The sequence below is a fragment of the Capra hircus genome, chromosome 20 (assembly GCF_001704415.2).
Source record: "Capra hircus breed San Clemente chromosome 20, ASM170441v1, whole genome shotgun sequence".
NCBI classification, from domain to species: Eukaryota; Metazoa; Chordata; class Mammalia; order Artiodactyla; family Bovidae; genus Capra; species Capra hircus.
In genome coordinates, this window is record NC_030827.1 from 61,896,030 (window position 1) to 61,912,034 (window position 16,005).

At 42.7% G+C, this 16,005-nt stretch overlaps 1 protein-coding gene across 3 annotated transcripts in view; it reads left to right on the forward strand.

The window, feature by feature from the left end:
* CTNND2 (catenin delta 2) overlaps positions 1 to 16,005 on the forward strand; it is a 1,112,452-nt gene that overhangs the window by 666,805 nt on the left and 429,642 nt on the right. For all 3 annotated transcript variants that reach the window (XM_018065721.1, XM_018065722.1, XM_018065723.1), the window contains one exon: positions 3,020 to 3,214. In XM_018065721.1, the coding sequence (XP_017921210.1) occupies positions 3,020 to 3,214 (195 nt within the window). The remainder of the gene's footprint in view (positions 1 to 3,019; positions 3,215 to 16,005) is intronic.

The window sequence follows — 16,005 nt, forward strand, 5'->3', positions numbered from 1 at the left end:
TTGTGATGGCAACGTTGCTCCAGTTTCTGGCAAAGATGCAAATGTTTACTACTAGTGTTTTGAGTCCGGTGTTACGATGAGGACTCGCTGTCAAGTAGGTCATAATGACAAAAGAAAATTACTACTAAAGAAAAGTGTGTTGTCTTTGAATCAGCAAGTATATATACCATCTCTTATAATGTTGTGGGCTTCCCTGGTGGCTCAGTGGCAGATAAGCCACCTGCCAGGGCAGGAGATACAAGAGACGCGGGTTCAATCTCTGTGTCGGGAAGATCCCCTGGAGAAGGAAATAGCAACCCACTCCAGAATTCTAACCTGGGGAGTCCCACGGACAAAGGAGCCTGATGGGCTACAGCCAGTGCCCTGGGTCCCAAAGAACTGAACACGGCTTAGAGACTGAAACAACAACAGCATGAGATTTTGGAGCACAGTCCCAGAACAGGCGGTATGATAATTTTTTTTTTCTTGAAATTGCCTCCAAATAAAATAGGCTTGATTTTATTTGTTTTACTCTTTTAAAGATATTCATTTACTTATTTGGCTGCTCTGGGTCTTAGTTTTAGTGTGGAAGATCATTAGTTGGGGCATGTGGAATCTGGCTCCCTGACCAGGGATCTAACCCAGGCCTCTTGTGTTGGGAGCTCAGAGTCTTACTCTCATGCCCGTAACTGTGCCCCCCCCACCCATGAGCCACTAAAACCTGATTACAGTGGATAAAAGGAGTGTAAACAATGCTCAGTTTAAAATGTCATTTCAGCACTGTGCACAGTGCTTAAGTATGCAAAGGTATTTTGCACAAATGTCTCCCACAGGGAAACACCGTGAACTTTCAGTTCTATCAAGAACATGCTGATGAAAAAGAAAGTATAGTATAGTATTCAAATATTTGATAATTTTACTATTGCATTTTTCATTGTACCAGCACATAGAAATTCTGATGTCCACCAAAATATCCCTTATCTTAATAAGAGAGTAAACATTTCTTAATGCCCATTTATAAGAAGAGGATTTTTGTACGTACCCTCAGCTCATGTCACAACTTAAAAGATTAGCAGGTCCTTTTACTGTTCATCATTGGATATTTTTAACTGCTTAGAATCAAGGAATGGCAATAAAGTTAAAACTCTAAATCTACGATGGATAACTTTTATTTTAACTATACGACATTTGGATATAATGACTGCTTCCTAGTTTTTTTACACTTGTAAGTCCTTGGAATATTATCAAAACCTTCAGAAGCAGGAAGAACTGACAGCAGGAACTCAAGGCGTATCATACTTAAATATATTCCTGGAAAATACCAGCATGAGATAATATTCACTGTGATGTTGGCATTTGATAAATCAGATGCAATGAACCTAATTATGCAAAACAGTTATTTTGAATGTATCACTCATTGGAACGCTGTCTAAACCAGAATTTATTTAATTACTAGCAAAAGGGAAGGTAAGAACTTGCCAACTTTATTCCCTTCCCTTGCCTCAAAACATTCAGTGATCGTTATCAAGATTGAATTCATGGAAGCCCCAACCTTGCCCCAGTCCTTTGGAATCACTCTGTTTTCTGTTGATTTAAATGTAAAGCAGCCTATGTGAAACACACCAGCGAAACTGTTTGTTTGTTGGCAGTTTCAAAACTTTTGAATGGCTTTATCCTTAAATAGACTAGACGAGAGTATTAAAATCTTTGAGGTTAGACGATCCTGAAGAAGCAGCCAATCATTGCACGTTGAAGATGTTGGCTTTAAAGTGGCCAACAGTGAAGGCAGTGGACTGGCAGGGCGGAGAGAGCGAACTGCCCACAAACACCACTAAAACCAAGGAAGTGCAACCCCCTCTTGCTTTAAGCTGAAATGGAGGGTTCCCAATCGGGACTGTTCAAAGGCAGCCGACAGTTAAATCCAAGTGTACCAGGCAGGTTATTAGCTTTGGAAATTTATCTGAAGGGTCTTGCTAAAATCATCTGTAGCCTCACTTGGGTTTGTGAGGTCCTGTCCTCACCATCGCTGGGTAACCATCTCTCCTTGGTGCCCCTTCAGTGTCCCTAGATGTCCTCCACTCCATTTGTGCCCACGGAGATGATTCCCCTGGCATGTCTGCTCCTGGGATTCTGGTCATCCCTCTGATGAAATATTTGCTCTGCATCAACATCTGTGTGTCAGCTCAAGCTCTTGGCCCTCCTAAGACTGTGCTCCTCTTGTGCAGATTCCCTGGTCCACAGCACTGCTTCAAAGCCGCACCTCTTCCCACACAATGCAAAAAACACTACACCAAAAAAAAAGAAAAGTCCAAAGACAGAAATAAGGATTTGCAATAATGTATAGCCTTAATTTAGAAATGAAGCCAGTTTGTGGCAACCATTTGAACCGTTTCAGAGGAAGGTAGAGTAGATACCAATCTTTCCATTTGGAGGGTAAGAATAAAGGAAATATCACTTTAAAACTTTTTTGTTTTTTCCTTTAAAATCTGCTTCTCTCGGGGATTTAGGCTGTTGTAAGGCTGAACATCTTGGTTCACTCATTGTCCAGGGAAAAACCACTGATGAAGATGAATTCTGGTCCACTTTTTCGGAATAGCATCAAGATGGCTTGCCTCCGTGGCTTATTTACCTGCTCATACTTTAAATAAGAACTGCCACCGTAAAATTTCAGGAGCAAGAATTGTGAACTAATAAGAGCTTTTTATGGGTGACTTCAGTCTGCCTGGCTTCTTCAGTGAGGAAACCTGCTCTGGTCGTTAGGCTGAGAAAAATGTGTTCCGCTGGCCCTGTTCAACGTGGGTTTATCTCAGCATCATTATCACCCATATTCAGAGATCAGACTTGGGAGCAAAGCGAGGCGGCTGGGTGATGCTGATAAGCTGACAAGCTTGTCGTCTTGCTACCATTGCGCGCCGTTCATTGGATTTTCTGCAGATTTCAACATTTCTGTCCCCCTCCCCAAATTTAAACATGTCTTGGATAAAACAAGTTCTGTCTGAACGTCGGGTGAGTCTGACTGTCTCCTGTTCCTTCCTTCCAGCTGGGTCCCGGGCCTCGTACAGCAGCCAGCACGGCCACCTGGGCCCCGAGCTGCGGGCCCTGCAATCTCCGGAGCACCACATCGACCCCATCTATGAAGACCGCGTCTATCAGAAGCCCCCCATGAGGAGTCTCAGCCAGAGCCAGGGGGACCCTCTGCCGCCAGCACACACGGGCACGTACCGCACGAGCACAGGTGTGTACTCAGCACCCCTGGGGGGCTGTCCACAAGGGGATGGGGAGGGCGGCTGTCCAGAGGGGGTGGCCTGTCCCAGCAGGGGGCTATCCACACCAGCGGCGCCTCTCCAGAGAGGGGTGGTCTGTACACAGTAGGGTGGCCTGCCTGCAGGGGCATGGCCTGTCCCAGAGGGGGGCTGTCCACACCAGGGGGGCCTCTCCACAGAGGGGTGGTCTGTCCACAGTAGGGTGGCCTGCCTGTGGGGGAGAGGCCTGTCCCAGAGGGGGCCTTCCCTCACCAGGGGGACCCTCTCTCCACAGAGGGGTGGTCTGTCCACAGTAGGGTGGCCTGCCTGTGGGGGCATGGCCTGTCCCAGAGTGGGGGCCTTTCCACACCAGGGGGGGTCTCTCCACAGAGGCGTGGTTGGGTCTGTAGTGGTGTGGCCCTCCCACAGAGGGGCGGGTCTGCTTGGAAGCTTAAATAACACTCCCTTGTGAAAGGGTGTGTGTGTGTGTGTATGATGGTGTCCTCTCTCCTCAGAAGCATTATGAAATGACCTGATTTTCTCATTAACATTTCTGATGATGATAAGAAACCAAATATGACTCCAGTTGAGCTCCCTGAGTAGATTGTAAATGAAAGAAGTCTGGAGGTGGGGAGTGGAGGTTAGCGTATCTTGTCACACAGGCAAATCGAAAGTCGTAGTACTAATTTTTTTGTAAATCATTATTAATGTATTTAATGAATATAATTGCTTTAAGAAAGCAGAGGACGTATAAAGGCATATGTGCTTACCTAAGGCTGGTAAGTGTCTTTTTAATGGTACAATATGCCTGTTTGAGGGATTCCCTGCTGGCTCAGATGGTAAAGAATCTGCCTGCCATCCAGGAGACCTGGATTTGATCCCTGGGTTGGGAAGATCCCTTGGAGAAGGGCATGGCTACCCACTCCAGTGTTCTTGCCTGGGAAACCCATGGACAGAGGAGTCTGGAGGGCTACAGTCCATGAAATTGCAGTTGGAGACCACTGAGTGACACTTTTCTACCTCTTTGGCAACCTTGGGAGGAAAACAATATCTTTACTGAAAATGTAGCATATTTGGTAAGACCAACTGAGAATTTACTTCATGCACACTATTAGGCATAGGAAATTATAATTTAGTGGTTGGTCACTGGCACTTGCGTATATGGTTCAGCTCTCTAGTTCTCCTGGATTAAATATATATTTTGAATTGAACACAACCACAGGCCACGAGAAGAAGGACAAGTGTTTTCCAGAACATGAAGCTGTTTGCAAAATAACTAGTTAAAGATCACGATTAAATTTGTTGGAGAACACTTAGCTTAACTATAAGATCAATATAATTAAGAAGGTACAGAGAACTGCACTTGGTCTGAAGCCTCCCATGGCTGAGTAAACTTAGAGAATATTATGGTGCTGGTTTGCAGACACTAGAGCTGCCTGCATTTCTAATCATACACGTTATCCCTGTCAGGGGCCAGGATATGGGGATGCTGAAGCTGTGGTCCAGGATTTGGCATCAGGCTCTGCATCTCCAGACTGTTGTAACTTCCAGTTCCCAAGAAGTAGATCATAGCAATTCTGTTAAACTGTATTATGACACTAAATTATATGTTTTGAAATACAGGCAAGCTAAGTTGCTTTTATAGCTGATTATTGATATTTGCATTTCAATATTTCACCCTATCATAGGAAGAAAGGCACAAAATACTCCTTTATTTTACTCTTGATGTTGTAAGTACCATCCAGTGTTAGTAATACATATCTTGGTTTAGATAGAAAGAATAACCATTTATTCTTCTGTCAGAGTTTCTCTTACCTTCAGCCTGCTTAATTTGCTTCAGGCTGGGGCTGAACTATTTTTGCATTTAGTTGTTGCATATTATTAGCTAAGGTAATTTTATTTCCACACAATCCCTTATAAAAGACGAAGATAACCATCTCGGTGACATTCAATATCTAATTTGAAGAAACACTGACAACAAAAGGGATTATGTTGGTTCCCTGTTCAATATTCATATGCTCTTAGAATTAGCTCTTGTTGATAAACTTCTGGGGGCTTAATGAAAAATCAGTTGCAAGAGGAAAAAAGTATTTTATTCATCAATGCCAAGTTAGAGGCAAGGGAAAGATGTTCACACTTTTAAAGAAACAATGATAACAGCAAAACTAGTGTTTTCTCTAAGCCAGGGGTTGGCAAACTGTGGTTTATGGTCTAAATCCATCTGGTCACTTGTCTTAGCAGTGCTTGTGGGTTAAAAGTGATCATCGCCTTACGAAATGATTTGCAACCAAAAGATGGATACTATTTCGTGATATGTAAGAACCATATGAAATCCAAGTTTCTGAGCCCGTTGTGGCCACCCCCAGTTGCTTTCAGATCGTCTGTAGTTGCTGTCTCTCTACCATGGCCCAGGGCAATAGTTGTGACAGAGACCGTATGGTCAGTCAAGCTGCAGATACTCAGTTTCCGGCCCTTTACAGGAAGAGTTTGCTGCCTCCTGGCCTCAGTTGTCAAAGGAGAACCAGGCTGAATGAGTGAACGAGGGCTTTTTCTCCTGTCTCTTCGCTGAAAGAACGCAGAAGTATTCTGAGTGCTTCAGAGGGGACAGTCTGTTTGCCCGGCCTTTCCCCTGTAACAGTAATCTCTTGCCCCGGCCGAGATCTGCTGAGGTGTGACATCCACAGGCCCAAGACGCCATTCCCGCCCACATCTTTGAAACTGAGGCACTTTTGAGGGACTGTGCTGTTTTCACAAGGCTACAGAAATTGCCAGAAGTGCCGCGGTGGTCTCTTGAGGATAGGTAGGGGGAACGTCATTGCTCCAGCTCCTGGGCATAAAGCCACAAGCCCTCTCTCCTTCCCACCAGCTCAGGTTACTCCTTCTTCCTACACTGAATTCATCACAAGCCCTTCCCCTTCCCTGACTTACTGTGCAACTCCAGGGACTGTCTCTATCAGAACATGCATGGTTGAGAAAATGCTTTTAGCCCAGGTATATGTCTCTCCCTTGGCTTCCCAGGCGGCCTGGGTAAAGAATCTGGTAAAGAATCTGCCTCCTAAAGAATGCAGGAGATGTAAGAGACATGGGTTGCATCCCTATGTTGGGACAATCCCTGTGTTGGGACAATCCCCTGGAGAAGGGCATGGCTACCCACTCCACTATTCTTGCCTAGAGAATTCGATGGACAGAGGAGCCTGGTGGGCTACAGACCATGGGGTCCCAAAGAGTCAGACACGACTAAAGCACGCAACATGCACAAATCTCTTGCTTATAAATTACCTACGTATTATACAATATTATTAAATTCTGGCTAGTAAATTCAGGATTAAACTTTAATAAAGAAACACTTTAAGATTGCTTTCCCATATCCAGAGGGTCATTTTTCACATCCTTCATGTTATATGTACCCCACCGTTAATGCCGCTACTGATGCAGACCTTTAGGAAGCTTCCAGAGCCAGAGCAAATACCTTAATTCCTTATGAGACAAGGACATGTTCTTAGGAGGCCTGTTAGATGTGAAGTGTTCAGGGGCTGCAGACTTTAGGCTCAGGTTGGTCGCCAAGGTGCCTCTCCAGTTTTACCTCTCTTCCATTAGGTAAGGCCACTGGCCGGGGGTCCTTCAGTTTCATCTGTGGATCATTTCCAGAGATACGTTGAGGAGAGTGGGCCAGGGGAATTGAAGGCCAGTTGCCCGTCTTCAAGGAGTCACCACTCATGAATGAAGTCAAGGGTACTGTCCTAAACAACTCTATAATTACAAGCTGGTGCCATAGCATCAAGCAGCTGAGACAGGATAACAAAAGCACAGAGCCTATTGCCGCACTCAGGGATGGTTCCAAGTGCTTGGAGTATGTTTGCTAATCTTTAGATCCTCCCTGTGGAGGAGGTGGTGTTATGATGACCACTTTGTAGATCAGAATACTGAAACATAAAGACACTGAGTGATCTCCCCAAGGTCACACAGGTTGTATAGAGCCAGTCTTTAGACCTTCTCACCCAGGCAGTCTTGCCCTGGAACCTGGACTCTTAACAGTCATTTTGGTTGACCTTGTATTTATAAAGGTCTTCATTCAAAAACTAAATAAGTATATACCCACTTTCATCTAGAGTGCCTCATGGTCTCCTATAGTCTATCAGGCAGTATCCATTGAAGACAAACCAGGTGCTTGATGGGCTCCAGACCCAAAGAAGCTTAAACTGATTCCTAGTCCTTACACGTGTTCAGTTTAGTTTCAGTAAAGGGCATACAATATGAAAAAATGAGGTAACAGGAGGTAATATGTTAAAGGCTAAATGAATATTCCAGACAAAACTGAAGACAGAGTATTCAGTTCAGTTCAGTCGCTCAGGCATGTCTGACTCTTTGCGACCCCATGAATCGCAGCACGCCAGGCCTCCCTGTCCATCACCAACTCCCGGAGTTCACTCAGACTCACGTCCATCGAGTCGGTGATGCCATCCGCCATCTCATTCTCTGTCGTCCCCTTCTCCTCCTGCCCCATATCCCTTCCAGCATCAGGGTCTTTTCCAGTGAGTCAACTCTTCGCATGAGGTGGCCAAAGTACTGGAGTTTCAGCTTTAGCATCATTCCTTCCAAAGAAATCCCAGGGCTGATCTCCTTCAGAATGGACTGGTTGGATCTCCTTGCTCTCCAAGGGACTCTCAAGAGTCTTCTCCAACAGCACAGCTCAAAAGCATCAATTCTTCGGCACTCAGCTTTCTTCAAAGTCCAACTCTCATATCCATAATGACCACTGGAAAAACCACAGCCTTGACTAGACGGACCTTTGTTGGCAAAGTAATGTCTCTGCTTTTGAATCTGCTGTCTAGGTATTAATAGCAACACAAAACAACACATGCTCTCGTTTTTTTCCTCCATAACCTATAGCTCAGGATTGTACTATGACTCCTGACTCCTCCCAGGATATCTTCCCGCTGGTTTCTGGGCAGGGAATGGGGTTGGGGGACGGTGTCCCCCCTTGGTCCCCCAGTACTGCAGCCCTGCATCTATCTGGCATTATCATCTGTGGCTTCTCCTCTTGCCCTGTCCTGCTCACCCCTGTCCTAACTGAACCTGGGCCTCCCTCACTCCAGACACCACTAGGGCCATCCTGAGTTATAGATTGTGCTAGAACTGAGAAATACCCTGAGATGACTATACGGAGAAGAGAGGAAACAGCTATAGTCCTTGAAGATGAGACAGGTTAAAGCTTCCTAACTCTCCCCACTAAAGGTGATTTCTCACTTAGCTTTTTCTTCTATGCCCAACCTACAGCGTCTTTTTCCATCTCTCCTTCTTGGCTTCCGTAGTTAGCCTCTCACCCTTGTTACTTTATTACTAAGACTAATTTCAATCCCAGAAATCAACTCAGACAAGGAGCGCAGTCTACCTTTGGGTGGTCAGAAAGGTCCACAAAGCTTTCCTTAACCAAAGAATTGTTGTGGTTCAGCCAGCTCGGTGGTGTTTGACTCTTTGTGACCCCATGGACTGCAGCATGGCAGGCTTCCCTGTCCTTCACTGTCTCCTGGAACTTGTTAAAACTCATGTCCATTGAGTTAGTGATGCTATCCAACCGTCTTGTACTCTGTGGTCCCCTTCTCCTCCTGCCCTCAATTTTTCCCAGTATTAGGTCTTTTTCCAATAGTTGGCTCTTTGTATCAGGTGGCCAAAGTATTGGAGCTTCAGCTTCAGCATCAGTCCTTCCAATGGATATTCAGGGTTGATTTCCTTTATCATTGACTGGTTTGATCTCCTTACAGCCCAGGGGACTCTCAGGAGTCTTATCCAGCGGAATTGTTCAAAAGAAACAGCTCTTTGGCCTTTAGCCTTTTCTTTGTCTAGCTCTCATAGTCATACTGGAAAAACCATAGTTTTGACTATACGGACCTTTAGAGGCAAAATAATGTCTCTACTTTTTAGTACACTATCTAGGTTTGTCATTGCTTTTTCTCCCAAGGAACAAGGGTCTTTTAATTTCATGGCTGCAGTCACCATCCATACTGATTTTGGAGCCCAAGAAAATAAAGTCTGTCACTGTTTCCATTGTTTCCCCATCTATTTGCCATGAAGTGATGGGATCAGATGCCATGATCTTTGTGTTTTGAATGTTGAGTTTTAAGCCAGCTTTTTCACTCTCCTCTTTCACTTCCATCAAGGGGCTCTTTAATTCCTCTTCTCTTTCTATGTAAGTGTGGTGTCATCTTCATATCTGAGGTTATTGACATTTCTCCCGGCAATCTTGATTCGAGCTTGTGCTTCATCCAGCCTGGCATTTCTCATGATGTACTCTGCATATAAGTTAAATAAGCAAGGTGACAATACACAGCCTTGACATACTCCTTTCCCAATTTGGAACCAGTCTGTTGTTCCATGTCTGGTTCTAACTGTTGCTTCTTGACCTGCATACAGGTTTCTCAGGAGGCAGAGAAAAGTGGTCTGGTATTCCCATCTCTTTAAGAATTTTTCACAGTTTATTGTGATCAACACAGTCAAAGGCTTTAGCATAGTCAGTGAAACAGAAATAGATGTTTTTCTGAAATTCTCTTGCTTTTTCTATGACCCAATGGATGTTGGCAATTTTATCTCCAAAAAGTTACCTAACCTTGATGTTAGAGACTTACGTACATGCATTTGTATACATTTGTGTACATGTTGGAGGATCAGGATTGGCAGATCTCACTTCTTGCCTGTTTTCTGCTGCAGGCTGCTGGATGGTGATGCATACAGTAGGGTTCACAACTCACACACAAAGTCAACTGAATTTTATTCAGCCAAGCTGGCACTCTGTGGACCATGCCTAGGCCAGGGAGTAGTGCCTGAAGAGTAACTCCTGCCCCTATCCCAGACCTCACTCTGACCCTTTGTGCTCAGGCACCCCAGCCAGTGCTGGACAGTGTCAACAACAGCAACAAAGAGCACAACATGAGAGTTGTGAGCTAAGTTTTATTTGGGGCAAAATGAGGACTATAACCTGGGAGACAGCATCTCAGAGAGCTCTGAGAAACTTCTCCAAAGAGGTATGGGGGAAAGTCAGGATATGTGTGATTTTAGTGAAAGGGGAATACATGCAATCAAGCACACATTTTGTAGAAGGTTGCTGCTTTTGTGAAGAACAGATGTCAGCATTTATGATTTTAGTGCTTTTCTCGATGCGAAGAGATTGGGCTCATAAAACCATTTCCTGAAAATAACTAGCTGAAGATTTGTTCTGCCAGTTTTGCCCCAAGCAGAGTGCCTCATTCCAGATCTCCACCCTGAACTCCTTTCAGGGGTGTTGAAGGTCAGCAGTCACAGCATCTTGTGATTTAATCCTTGTAGAGGCAGATGGCAAATGCCAGTGTTTAGTGGGCAACAAGACTTGCAGACCTTTCCACACTACCCAGTCCCAGCAGAAGGGAGCAGGCTCTGTGATGACCTGCCAGCCTCCCTGGGCTTGGATGTGGTCTTTGTCGTGAGGCAGAGAGAGTAGAGCAGTGGCCCACATGCATCAGGATGGGGTTGGGACAGGAAGCAGCATGGTGGCCCCACAGCAGCACAGTGACCCAAAAAAGGGTCAGTTCCTAAATCAGCAGTGGTCCCCACTCATCTCCCCAAATGCATCCCTCCTCTCTCCCTGCACGGGGAGGCCGGATCATGTGCCTGCAGCAGAGAGACCAGGCCAGTGAGTGAAGAGTGGGATGGTGGAGCAAATACCCCCAACTGCTCTTCTGGGACCATCTACCCAGTGTCTGAGGCCTCACTTCTTGCACAGTGAAAATTTGAAGAGGCCCTCTTTTAACTAGGGTGTCTGTTTAAATAAAACAAACCTTTTGTCTGGGATAAGGGCTTGTCCAAATCAGAGCTTATATAATAAGGAGCACAGCCAGACAAAGACTGTGTGATACTCAAGGATTTGTGTGTGGTGAAGTCTATTAAACTGAAACTAAATAACACATTTTTATTTCAAACTAAAGCATTTCAGTGACTGTCTACTTAGGAGTCATTTGATTAACACAAATACTTGACTCTGACAACCCCCCATAACATCTTTCTAAACTAGCAAAAGTGGCCAACATCTGCTGAGATGCTAGTCCTGTGAATTTCCTTTCAGATAAATGTGATCCTGAGTGGAGGAAACAGGCTTTCTATGGTGAATGTGTCAGCTTGTAATAAAGAATGAATTATCATAGGTACATAGCAAGGGGAAAATCTGCTAAATATCCTGATGAGATTGACAAGTATAACAATATAAAAAGGAAGAAGAATGTGATGAAAATATTTGCCTGGATGGCAAAAGCATTATTTTAAAATTTTAATTTTCTGCAATAATAGCTATTACTTCATAAAGTTAAAGAGCAATTACATATCTACTTTACTTTTGTAAAATTTTACTACTATTCTTCAATAAAATATAAATAACATTTTCAATTAAAATCATCATTTGAGTCCACGAAAGGTAGAATATTAACAGTTTATTACATATTAAATGCTGTTACTTCAAATTATAAAAATGACTACTTCCCATTAGAACAAGTCAGATTTGATCCTCTATAACCTCTTAGTTTAAAATTTTACCTCTTTTAAGTCTAAAAAGTCAGGGGTACATTATTACCAGATGGAAATTTTTAATGAGTCTAATGATAAATATCATCTTAAAATCAAGGAGAGCTTCCAGATTCTTAGCTATATCAATTCACCAAAATGGTAGAAATACAAAGTCTAATTACAGCTGAAGGAGAACAGAGTGTTGTTTGCTGGTAGATCAGTTGATAAAATTTAAAAACAGCAGCAAGCCTGGTGGACTGCAGTCCATGACACAACTGAGCGACTGAACAACAGCAACGAGCAACCACATCAATAATCAACATCAACACTAGTAATGAGCCCATTACTACTGAAAATCCTGCATGAAATGCCTCTCCTCCACAAACGTAATGACATATGAAGTTAAAAAGAATTGTGTTAAATTTACCCTTGGATATTTTTTCGTTGACCCTGATGCTGGGAAAGATTCAAAGCAAAAGGAGAAGGGGGTGACAGAGGATAAGATGGTTAGATAGCATCACTGACTCAGTGGACGTGAGTTTGAGCAAACTCTGGGAGATAGTGAAGGACAGGGGAGCCTGGCGTGCTGCAATGCATGGGGTCACAAAGAGTCGGACATGATTTCGTGACTGAGCACATCTTTCCGTTGAGCTTACTTTGGATCAACCTGTGCAGACTGCAGAAAATTGGAAAGATATTTATGGTTCAGTTCTAGGTGATAATACTATTGGGAATATAGTAGATTAGGTAGAGTTTCCTCATTTCTGAAATGATAAATCATTATTATTTAAGTAATAACTTTACAAGTATCTAGGCTGGCACTTCCCTGGTGGTCAGTGGTTAAGACTGCGCCTTCCAATGCAGGAGGCGTGGGTTGGATCCCTGGTCAGGAAGCTAAGATCCCACATGCCTCATGGCCAAAGAACCAGGACATAAAACAGAAGCAATATGGTAAAAATTCAATAAAGACTTTAGAAACATATCTCATTAAAAAAAATCTAAAAGGAAAAAATCATAGGCCGTGTTCTTGGACCCATTGTCACCTCAGCCATCTTTATTTTCTAAACTTGCCGAAGGAATATTATTTAATTATAATATTATAATGAATATATAATTAATATATTATATAAGCTTGTTGTTTGCTTCCTTTATATTTTATAGCATGTGTAAAAGTATTTTATGTTTTCATATTTCTGTCTATATAAATATACATAAAAGCAAAGATAAATAATACAAAACCATAAATAAATGTTTTTCTTTCTTCTGTTGAACCCTACTTTATATTCCATCCCCCAAGTTTCTTCAAGTGCCAGAGTCTTGTATTTTACTCTGTTCTTTTTTTTTCCTCTTTCAGTAAATAATGCATGTAACCATCTCCTCATCAAAATAGGATGTTTGATTTTTATTGAAAAGGATCTCTCTTCCCTTCTTTCAAACAAACACAACACACCTTTTTTTTTTTTTTTCTTTTCTCTCTACACACTAAACCTTTATTTGTGTAGCTCTATGGAAAACAGATAATGTCATGAACAGCATGAAAAGGTGAAGTATCAAGTCAACTGCTGAAGAAGCTACTTTAAAAATCTCCCCAAAGAGACCAGCAGTGTGGTTCATTGAGTTGTAAGCGCTTATTGAGGGGAGAAGGGGCTGTTTGCAGAGCAGGTGAGATGAGAGAGGAGTGTTTACTGAGCTGACAAAGCACCCTTTACGTCAAATGTTTGCCATAAGAAGGTTCAATTGAGTAGAGTAATCCTCTAAGGTGGGTGATTTGGCCAACGGAGCTCTAACTCAAATGAGAAAAAACATATACCAGGACAGAAATTAAGCGAAATTTTGCATTAAAGAAAAAAGTCTGTTAATGGTGTGATCAGTATCAGCTTATCTGTGTTAACAGAGAGTCACAGTCTTCATCAGCCACAGCACAGTCTCAACAGGCATGGCACAAAGGGAGAATCCAGTCCTTCTCTGTTGAAATCATTCCCTTACATCATGCTTAAAAAAAAAAATAAGGCATTACATCATTTGAGATCTGTTAGTTTCTCATGCATTTTCCTCTATATAGGATCATATACGCTCAGTCGTTCGGTTGTGTCTGACCCTTTGAAACCCTATAGACTGTAGCTCACCCACCAGGCTCCTCTGTCCATGGGATTCTCCAGACAAGAGTACTGGAGTAGGTTGCCAGTTCCTTTTCCAGGGCATCTTCCCGACCCAGGGAACAAACCAGCGTCTCCTGCGTCTCCTGCATTCATTGACAGATGGATTCGTTACCCCTGAACCACCAGGGAAGACCCACGTGATCATATAATCTACCCTTTAAAACAGCCTGTTTTTCTCCCCATTTGTATTGCTATTTTGCATTATTTTTCCTTGCATTGATCAGTCTCTAATTTATTTGAATTGTGCAATATCCATTTGAATTTATATTTTGAAATTCTCATCAGGTACCCTATGTTTTGTGACCTAAGAGAAGTCGAAACTATGGCTTCAGGAATGATACTTCTGAAAGGCCATTTGCTGAATGATACAAATGTGATTGTCGTTTTCAAATAAGATCTTTCTGAAAATCGTTTACCTGCCTTAGATTTTATAGTCTACCCACTTTTTTTTAATATAATAATATCACTGATTAAACTAAGACTCAAAACACTTTAAAATTAAAATTAAGTATATGTACCCTATTCTTGATTTTCCCAGAAATAAAGATATTTCTGAATATCAATAAATTCAATTAAATAAGAAATGGTATAAATTTGCACACCAAGGTGTAATAATTTTGTCCTATATTATTCAAGTTGTTGTTCCTTATTATAGACCCATCTCTTCTTTGTACTTTTGGGAGATGTTTCCCTTAATTTTAGGCCTCTCATGAATTTTTCTAAGTTTTCTCACTATGTTAGGTACTTCAGTAATACACATATTTGAGATTATAAACCTGGTCCAGTTTGTAAAGCTGGTAGTTGTGATTATAAACTCTGGAAGTGGGGTTCGAGGGTTTGAATTCCTTCTCTTCTAAATATAAGGCAAACTTGGGCAAGTTATAGCATCTCTCTGTGCCTGTTTCCCACTTGTAAAGTGACAGCATGTTTATTATAGTATTGGGTTGTTGGAGGAAATAAGAGTCAGTCAGTTAGTTCAGTTGCTCAGTCATGTCCAACTCTTTGTGACCTCATGGACTGCAGCTTGCTAGGCCTCTCTGTCCATCGCCAACTCCCAGAGTTTACTTAAACTCATGTCCATTGAGTCAGTGATGCCATCCAGACATCTCATCCTCTGTCATCCCCTTCAATCTTTCCCAGCATCAGGGTCTTTTCTAATGAGTCAGTTCTTCATATCAGGTGGCCGAAGTATTGGTGTTTCAGCTTCAGCATCAGTCCTTCCAGTGAATATTCAGGACTGATTTCCTTTAAGATGGACTGGTTGGATCTCCTTGCAGTCCAACGGACTCTCAAGAGTCTTCTCTAACACCGCAGTTCAAAAGCATCAATTCTTCAGTGCTCAGCTTTCTTTATAGTCCAACTTTCACATCCATACATACATGGCTACTGGAAAAGCCATAGCCTTGACTAGATGGACCTTTGTTGGCAAAGTAACATCTCTGCTTTTGAATATGCTATCTAGGTTGGTCATAACTTTTCTTCCAAGGAGCAAGCATCTTTTAATTTCATGGCTGCAGTCACCATCTGCAGTGATTTTGGAGCCCCCCAAAAATAAAGTCTCTCACTGTTTCCACTGTTTCCCCATCTATTTGCCATGAAGTGGTGGGACTGGATGACATGATCTTAGTTTTCTGAATGTTGAGCTTTAAGCCAACTTTTTTCACTCTCACTTTCATCAAGAGGCTCTTTAGTTCTTCACTTTCTGCCATAATGGTGGTGTCATCTTCATGTCTGAGGTTATTTCTCCCGGAAATCTTGATTCAAGCTTGTGCTTCATCCAGCCTGGCATTTCTCATGATGTACTCTACATATAAGTTAAATAAGCAGGGTGACAATATACAGCCTTGTATTTCCCATTCCCTATTTGGAACCAGTCTGTTGTTCCCATGACCTGCATGGAACTGTTCTAACTGTTGCTTCCTGACCTGCATGCAGGTTTCTCAAGAGGCAGATCAGGTGGTCTGGTATTCCCATCTCTTTAAGAATTTCCCAGAGTTTGTTGTGGTCCACACAGTCAAAGGTTTTGGCATAGTCAATAAAGCAGATGTTTTTCTGGAACTCTCTTGCTTTTTCGATGATCCAATGGATGTTGGCAATTT